This window comes from Cebus imitator, unplaced genomic scaffold, assembly GCF_001604975.1.
Source record: "Cebus imitator isolate Cc_AM_T3 unplaced genomic scaffold, Cebus_imitator-1.0 Scaffold651, whole genome shotgun sequence".
Classification (NCBI taxonomy): Eukaryota; Metazoa; Chordata; class Mammalia; order Primates; family Cebidae; genus Cebus; species Cebus imitator.
Genome location: NW_016107966.1, coordinates 306,240 through 315,625, shown reverse-complemented (window position 1 = coordinate 315,625; position 9,386 = coordinate 306,240). Strand labels below are relative to the sequence as shown.

Genomic DNA, 9,386 nt, shown 5'->3' with positions numbered 1-9,386 from the left:
TATCTCTGGAGGGAAAAGGATAGTCCCACAGTTAAACCAAGAAGATTTACCAGCAGCAGCAACAGGAGAGGCTAGAGGAAGAACATGATTGGGGTAAGATCATTTTGCATTTTGGACGAGTCGAGAGTAACATTTAAAGTCTCTACCAGCTCTGAAGCACTAAGAGGGTGTTGGGACACTGGAGTTTGCTGGAGCGGGCCGACAAAGGCCAGGCCTAGTTAGCGGAACGAGCTCACGCAGCAACTCCAGACTGCATCCGGAAGCCTGGAACCTTAACCCTCAACCTCCGATTCCCCAAGTTCCACTCTCGTAGCTGAGGCAGCTGTTTGTGTAAGTCCCGCTTAGGTATCCAACGGAGATACGGCATGAACACCCCACCACCTTCGGGAAACCGGAGGCGGTCGGCATGGGGACGCGCTCCCGCCCGGCGCGTGCGCGCGGCGCGCTTGGAGGCTGCCTGCGAGCGAGGGAGCGCGCGCCCTTCACGTGACCCGACCCGCGGGCGGCGACGCACGCGCCGCGCCGCTCACGTGGTCCGTCTCCAGCCCCGTCGCCGGCGGAGGCGGGCGCGGGCGCGTCCCTGTGGCCAGTCACCCGGAGGAGTTGGTCGCACAATTATGAAAGACTCGGCTTCAGCTGCTAGCGCCGGAGCTGAGTTAGTTCTGAGAAGGTTTCCCTGGGCGTTCCTTGTCCGGCGGCCTCTGCTGCCGCGTCCAGAGACGCTTCCCGATAGATGGCTACAGGCCGCGGAGGAGGAGGAGGAGGAGTTGCTGCCCTTCCGGAGTCCGCCCCGTGAGGAGAATGGTACTGGACCCACGCAGGCCGGGGCGGGGAATGGTCCTGGGGTTGCGGGCGGTAAAGGAGAGGACCTGGCAGGCAAGTGTGTGGGGAGCCGCGTTCCAGCGGCGAAGGACCCACGAATTGCTTTGAGGCTTCCGGATTTGTCCTGGCGGGACGGGTGTGCATTTCGTTCGGGGGTGAGGGGCGGGAGTAGGTAGCAAGTTCGACACGACATCTCTTCGCGGGAATCCCCTGAGCCGAGACCCGTCTTCCAGCTAGGGCCTCTCGAGGCGGCAGAGGCGCGAGCCGGGGACTACCTGGCTGGGTTGATCTGAGCCGCCGCAGCGCGCCCGACGCTGCGCTCAACCTTCAAGCTCCGCATCTCCTGGGAGCACGGTCCTCCTGGCGCCAGTTGCTGGTAGATAAGGGAGCCAAAAGCTCTGCTCAGGTTCAACATGGGAAAAGGGAGGGAGGGCTGGAAGGGCCCAAAAAGTGGGTAGAGGACACGGGTTTGGAGCTGTGCCTTGTTTGCTGTGCAGCGGATACTCTTATAGGTACATTTGCTTTTTGGAGCCAAAACGGAGGGATTTGACAATATTGAAGGTAGATCTTTTTTCTTAGGAAGAATTAAGGATTTTGGTGGGTGGGGAGAGACTTCTGTGGAGACCAAGAGGTACTGTCACTCAGTATTTAAGTCGAGCTACCTTATGCGTTGCCCCAGAGCGTGTTTTAAACCAGAAGGTACAGAATGGAGAGAGGGAGGCGGTGCATTGCAGCTTCCGATAGACCTTTTTATTTTTGTTTTTGGATATCAGGAACCAATTTTGAAGATTTATTAAAATGAAAGCCATTTAGATCAGGGTCCTGAAGCGCAGAGGAGGTAATTTTGGTCAGTATTGAATTTGATAGGCTTTATGCAGTCAACTCTCCCTCTGCTGCAGACAGCTCTCCCTCTGCTGCAGACAGCTCTCCCTCTTCTGCACACAGCTCTCCCTCTGCTGCTGACAACTCTCTCTCTGCTGGAGTCTGGCAAGTTTGCTTTTCACTGAACGCTAATTCAAGTGCCATACAAAACTAAAATAAGGGTTCTACTTATCTCACAAATGTAGTTATACTTTGAGTAAATAATGTGTCTTCCACTATTTTACACCTTTTTCTTTTTTGTTTGTTTGTTTTGAGACAGGGTCTCACTCTGTCGCCCAGGCTGCAGTGCAGTGATGCGATCTCAGCTCACTGCAACCTCCGCCTCCTAGGTTCAAGCGGTTGTCCTGCCTCAGCCTCCCGAGTAGCTGGGACTGTAGCCACTACGCCTGGCTAAGTTTTACATTTTTGGTGGAGACGGGGTTTCCCATGTTTGGCCAGGCTGTCTCGAATTCCTGACCTCAGGTGATCCGCCCAAAGTGCTGGGATTACAGGCAGGAGCTACTCCCAAAGTGCTGGGATTACAGGCGGGAGAGCTATGGAGCCAGGCTAAACTGGAAGATTTCAAACATGCAAAGATAAATTGTAGAATAAACTACCGTATACCCATTGGCCAGTTTCAACAGCTTCAACCATGTGAATTTTATTTCTTCTGTTATTCCTTCTGTTCTTCCTCAGTTGGATAATTTTAAAGCAAATCCCAGACAAATGTCATTTATGGATAGTTTATTGTGTTCCTGCTTAAACAGACAAGGACTTTTTAACATAATTACAATATTATTAGCACACCTAAATATTAATAATTGCTTAATATCATTAAACATTCAGCATATTTCCCTGATTGTCTCATGTTTTAGTGAGTTGATTGGTTTGACTCGAGTTCCAAAGAATTTTGCACAGAGCATTTGGTTGGTAACTTTCAGACTCTAGTGCTTTCTCTCGCGGTGTGGAGGTGTTATTTACCATCTATTTGTTGAAGAAATCCCATTTGCCCTGTAGAATTTCCTACAGTTTAGATTTTGTTGAATGCATCCCTGTAGTGTCATCTAACATGTTTCTTTCTCCTGTGTATTTTCTCTTTTCCTTTTTTTTTTTTTTGAGATGCAGTTTGCTCTGTCGCCCAGGCTGGAATGCAATGGCAAGGTCTCTGCTCACTGCAACCACCACCTCCCAGGTTCAGGTGATTCTCCTGCCTCAGCCTTCCCAGTAGCAGGGATTGCAGGCACCCTCTACCATGCCTGGCTAATTTCTTTTGTATTTTTAGTAGAAACGGAAATTCGCCATGTTGGCCAGGCTCATCTCTGCGTCCTGACCTCATGATCCGCCCGCCTCAACCTCCCAAAGTGCTGGGATTACAGGAGGGAACCACCATGCCCGGCCTTTTTTTCCTTCTTTTTTGAGATGAAGTCTCGCTCTGTTTCCCAGGCTGAGTTCAGTGTTGCAATCTTGGCTCACTGCAACTTCGCCCCCTGGGTTCAAGTGATTACTGCCTCAACCTCCCAAGTAGCTGGGACTCAGGTGAGAGCCACCACGCCTAGCTAATTTTTGTATTTTTAGTGGAGACCATGTTTCGCCATATTGGCCAGGATTGTCTCGCACTCCTGACCTCCAGTGATCCGTCCACCTCGCCTCCCAAAGTGTTGGGATTACAGGTGTACGTCACCGCACCTGGCCTCTCCTTTGTATTTCATGTGAACTAGTAGTTAATCTAAAGACTTGATCAGGACCGGACATGGTGGCTCACCCCTGTAATCCCAGCACTTTGGGAGGCCGAGGCAGGCTGATCACCTGAGGTCAGGAGTTTAAGAACCAGCCTGGCCAATATGGTGAAACCCTGTCTCTACTAAAAATACAAAATTAGCCAGGTGTGGTGACACATGCCTGTAGTCCCAGCTACTCAGGAGGCTGAGGCAGGAGAATCGCTTGAACCCAGGAGTTGGAGGTTGCAGTCAGCTGAGATTGTGCCGCTGTACTCCAGCCTGGGTGACAGAGACGCCATCTCAAAAAAAAAAAAAAAAGAGTTAGTAGCTGGGCATGGTGGTGCTCACTTGCAATCCCAGGTACTCCGAAGGCTAAGGCAGAGAGTATTGAGTGACCCTGGGAGGTGGAGGTTGCAGGGAAACGAGATTGTGCCGCAGCACTCCAGCCTGTGTGACAGAGTGAGACTTTGTCTCAAAAATAAAAAAGACTTGATGGGGAGGGCAGTAATCCCCGCACCTTTGGGAGGTCATGGCAGGTAGATCATGGATCACCAAGAGTTCAAAACCAGCCTGGCCAACACGGTGAAACCCCATCTCTCCTAAAAATACAAAAATTAGTTGGGCATCGTTGTGGATGCCTGTGATCCTAGCTTACTGGGGAGGCTGAGGCAGAAAAATCGCTTGAACTGGAGGCAGAGGTTTCAGTGAGCCAAGATCAAGCTGTTGCACTCCATCCTGGGTGACAGAATGAGATTCTGCCTCAAAAAAAAAAGTCAATCAGATTTCAGTTTCATACTTTGAACAGTACTCCCAGATAGTACTGTGTGCTTTTTGTTGCATTACTTTAAGAGGCACATGTTGTCTGTTTTTGTTTGTTTGTTTTATGTTTTTGAGATGGATTCTTGCCCTTGTCACCCAGGCTGGAGTACATGATCTTGGCTTACTGTAACCTCCACCTGCCGGGTACAAGTGATTCTCCTGCTTTAGCCTCCTGAATAGCTGGGATTACAGGCACCTGCCACTATGCCTGACTAATTTTTGTATTTTTAGTCGAGACAGGGTTTCTCCATGTTGGCCAGGCTGGTCTCTCTTGACTTTGTGATCAGCTCTCCTTAGCCTCCCAAAGTGCTGGGATTACAGGCAAGAACCACTGCACCCAGCCTCTCTCTCCCTTTTTTTTAATGTTAAAATTGACCAGTGGATTCGTGTTGTCTAATGCCTGATCTCTTAGTTGTGAAGTTCCCCATCAGTTATTCATGTAGTAGTTTTTGTAGTAGCCATGTAGTTTTTGTCATTGATCTACTATTTTTCATTCTGGGTTTCTCTTTTTCCTTTCTTTTTGGAAAATCTTTCAACATATAAGTAAATTGAAGTTTTTTTTAAGTGACCTGCCTGTTAAATGTCTGCTTTAAGTCTGGTACCTGGAACAGGGTGCAGTGGCTTATGCTTGTAGTTCTAGCACTTTGAGAGGCTGAGGTGGGTGGATCCCTTAAGCCTAGGAGTACAAGATCAGCTTGGGGAACATGGCGAAACCCAGTCCCTACCAAAAAGATTATAAATTAGCTGGGCATGGTGACACACACCACATACCTGTGGTCCCAGTTACTTGGGGGGCTGAGGGTGGGTGGGTGGGTTGAGGTTGCAGTGAGCTGAGATCATGCCATCCAGCCTGGGTGACAGAACCAGATCCTGTCTTAAAAAAAAATAATAAAGTTTGGTATTCGGAAGCAAAATTTGGTGATTAAGGTTAGTTTAGGACGTAAGCATTATTTGCCTAAGGGGATTATAACTAACTGAGTCCATTTATGTGAATCAGAAAAAGGAACTTAGATGGGTGTCACTTTTAGATGATGCTTTGCAATTATTAGATTAGTTTGAATGTGAATGCAGCATTTGACTTGGACCTCTTGCAGTTTATAAAAATATGATTAGTTCTTCTGCTCAGATGTGCTTTATTGATTAAAAAAAGAAAAAAAACATGATTAGTTCTACTTTAAGTTAGTACTTTTAGAGATTTTGTTGACTTTTTGGTGCAATTCATTTTGGATGTAGAAAATTGCTCTGGATTTTTTTTTTTTTTTTTTTTTTAGACGGAGTTTCACTCTCGTCACCCAGGCTGGAGTGCAGTGGTGCCATCTCGGGTCACTTCCTGGGTTCAAGTGAGTCTCCTGCCTTAGCCTCCGGAGTAGCTGAGATTACAGGCATCCACCACAACGCCCACCTAATTTTTATATTTTTAGTAGAGATGGGGTTTCACCGTGTTGACCAGGCTGGTCTCGAATTTCTGTCCTCATGCTCTGGATTTTTTTAACCTGCTTTTCTGTGAGTATTTAGTTTTCTGGCCATGTAGAGGTTTTAGAACCCTGTTAAATTTTGGTGTGCGAAGGTAAGCAGTTTTTTTTTTTCTTAGCTCTCTACAAGCTGGGTAAGCAGTTTTTTGAAGTTGATAGTCTTGACCCTTGACCTGACTGTTTTTGTCAGGTCACAGTCTTTTGTTTTTGTTTTTGTTTTTTGAGTTGGAGTTTCGCTCTTTTGCCCAGGCTGGAGTGCAGTGGCGTGATCTTGGCTCACTGCAACCTCCGCCTTCTGGTTTCAAGGAGCAATATTAGGATTAAAGTCTGTGAAATACTGTTTGCCCCTCTTACCATCATATGAACATGTCAATAACATGACACCTCAACTATTCAACTGCCAGACTTCTGGAAACCTTAAGCTTTCAAAACCAAGCTCCTTGTGAAAAGTGAGAAAAAAGCTTTTGAGGTAAGTTATCAATAATGTAGCAACCTTGAGACAGAGTTCACTGATTGAAAAATATGTGCAAAGTGAAATTTAACAGGCTTAGTTTTCTGCTTTTGCCGGCAGTTTGATAGTGCACTGGAGATGATAGGAGGAAAGTTACCTGAGAAGCAGACTGTTACTATTAGGACACTGCAGAAACATTAATTAGTCCAGAAAGACAGGGCTATACATTACCCTTTAATATACAAACCGATAGTCTTTCCAGTCGGAGTATGATTTATCATACCCAACACCCAGAAGATACTTTGGACTAAGAGAAGTGTGTAACAGGCTTTAGGCACATTTTTACAGTAGCTAACATGTGTCAGCATTTAGCTGTGGCCATTGCTGTAAATGCTTTACACACACAAATACACACAATTTTTTTTTTTTTTTTGAGACTAGTCTTGCTCTGTCACCCAGGCTGGAGTGCAGTGTGGCAATCTCAGCTCCCTGCAACCTTAGCCTCCTGGGTTCAAGCAATTCTCCTGCCTCAGCCTCATGAGTAGCTGGGATTACAGGCGCCCGCCACCACATGCAGCTAATTTTTGTATTTTTAGTAGAGACGGGGTTTCATTATGTTGACTAGGCTGGTCTTGAACTCCTGACCTCAAGTGATCCACCCACCTCAGACTCCCAAAGTGCTGGGATTAGAGACATCAGCCACCTCTGGCCATGCATTTTATTTTGACAAGTACAGAGACGCATACTCTGAGGCTATCCTTACTAGATTAGAAAAGTTATAAGGTAAATAGATTTCTGAATGGGTGTAACTCTTTGTTAAAAACTGCAGGAAAGCCTTGGCATGGAGGCTTATGCCTGTAATTCCAGCACTTTGGGAGGCTGAGGTGGCCAGATTGCTTCAGACCAGGAGTTTGAGATCAGCGTGGCCAACGTGGATAACCCCATCTCTACTAAAAACTTAAAAATCAGGTGGACGTGGTGGTGTGCACCTATAATCCCAGATTCTTGGGACACTGAGCCATGAGAACTGCTTGAACCCAGGAGGCGGAAGTTGCAGTGAGCTGAGATCGGGCAATTGCACTGCGGCCTGAGTGGGACTCAAATAAATGAAACCTACAGAAGCCTATCATGCATGTATCAACAAAGTATCAGCACCCTACTGACAGATAATGGGTTGATATGGCTTACAATGTGAATGTCCAAGTTTTCTTTTCTTTTCTTTTTTGGATAGTGTCTTGCTCTGTTGCCCAGGTCAGAGTGCAGTGGCATGATCATGGCTTGCTGCAGTCCCAATCTGTCAGGCTTAAGTGATGCTCCCACTTCAGTCTCCCAAGTAGCTGGAACTATAAGCCCATACTACCAACCTGGCTAATTAAAAAAAAAATTTGGGGCCAGGCGTGGTGGCTCACGCCTGTAATCCAAGCACTTTGGAGGCCAAGGCAGGCGGATCACCTGAGGTCGGGAGTTCAAGACCAGGCTGACCAACATGGTGAAACCCCATCTTTAAAAAAAAATTTTTTTTGGCCAGGGGCAGTGGCCCACACCTGTAATCCCAGCACTTTGGGTGGAACACAAGGTCAGGAGATTGAGACCATCCTGGCCTACATGGTGATACCCTTTCTCTACTAAAAATACAAAAAATTAGCCAGGTGTGGTGGCTTGCACCTGTAGTTCCAGCTACTCAAGAGGCTGAGGCAGGAGAATCACTTGAACTCATGAGGCAGAGGTAGCCAAGAGCCGAGATCACGGCGTTGCACTCCAGCCTGGGTGACAGAGAGAGACTCTGTCTCAAAAAAAATTTATTTTATTTTTATTTGTTTTATTTTTATTTTTTAAGATGAGGTTTTACCGTGTTGGCCAGGATGGTCTTGATCTCCTGACCTTGTGATCCACCCACCTCGGCCTCCCAAAGTGCTGGGATTACAGGCGTGAGCCACTGCGCCCAGCCTAAAAAACAATTTTTTGTTTTTGTAAAGATGGTGCTCTTGTTGCCCAGGTTGATCTTGAACTCCTAGGCTTAAGTGGTCCTCCTGCTTCAGCCTCCCACAGTATTGGAATTACAGGCATGAGTCACTGCACCTGGCCTTACGTTTTTTAATATATAGAACTTTTCTGCTGATTGTTACAGAATTATAGATGCTTTTTCAATAGTATCTTGAAGACTCACAGAGTTCACATCTAAAATGTCAATAATATCTAATAATTAGTTAATTAGTTGAGTAGTTGGCAGCCAGTTTAGAGTACCAGTGGAATTCTGTGACATAAAATTATGTATATATATTAAAAAAAAAGAATGGAAGTTGAGATTAGGGCCTGTAAGAGTGCCAGAAAGTCAGATGTATTGGACTCTGATAGGGGAAGTCAGAGAGTGCCAGCTTATTTCAACATTTTGCTTTAGGCTAGTCTTATTTGTCATTGTCTGTGTCATCCTTGGCAGGCATGTTGACCCATGAACAAATTTAGCATATAACTCTGAATTTCTAGGTCTTTAGTGTCATTTAACTTTTCTTTCTTTTCTTAACTTCCACATGAATTTTTTAAATAGGCAATTTCTTTTAATTTGATTACCTTTCTTTTGAGTATGGGTCACATTTTCCTGTTCTTACCATATCTAGTCATTCTGGAGTGTATATTGGACATTGGGATTGTTACTTAATAGAGGGTTCTCCCTCTGGGTTCTCCTTTAATCCTCTGCTATATGTGTGTGTGTTGTTGTTGTTGTTACATACTGAATGTCTGTGACCTCCCTGCCTCCCCGGGAATTCATATGTTGAAGCCCTAACCTCCAGTGCGTTGGTGTCTGGAGATGAGGACTTTTGGAGATGGAGGTAATCAGGGATAGATGAGGTCATGAGGATGGGGCCGTGGATCTGACAGGATTTATGTCCTTAGAAGAAGAGATACCAGAGAGCTTATTCACTGCTTCCTCACTGTGTGAAGACACAGTGAGGAGGCAGCTGTCTGAGAGCCCTCAGCAAACGCTGGCCCTCTGGAATCTTGATCTGAAACTTCCAGTCTCCATAACTGTGAGCAAATTTATTTCAGTTGTTATCCCCTCAAGTCTGTGTGGTATTTGTTGTGGCAGTCCAAGCAGATTAAGACAGTTGTTGATTAACTTTATTGTACTCAAACTCCAAATTCTGTCTCTCCTACAGTGGGCAGCAGGAATATCTGCTCAGTTATTTTATTTAGCTGGGCTTCTTGGAGGCTGCTCCATGTGTATATTCTTGATGGGTCAGCAGG

General features: G+C 46.2%; 1 protein-coding gene across 4 annotated transcripts in view; it reads left to right on the top strand.

Moving 5' to 3' along the window:
- The first annotated feature begins 519 nt into the window (after positions 1-519).
- TRPM7 (transient receptor potential cation channel subfamily M member 7) overlaps positions 520-9,386 on the top strand; it is a 122,080-nt gene continuing 113,213 nt past the window's right edge. For 3 of the 4 annotated variants that reach the window (XR_005198217.1, XM_017517885.1, XM_017517887.2), the window contains exon 1: positions 520-804. Coding sequence is in view for 3 of the 4 variants with exons in the window: in XM_017517885.1 (XP_017373374.1) it covers positions 802-804 (3 nt within the window). In the remaining variant the exon portion in view is untranslated. The remainder of the gene's footprint in view (positions 805-9,386) is intronic. The other variant, XM_017517886.2, reaches the window with a different exon arrangement.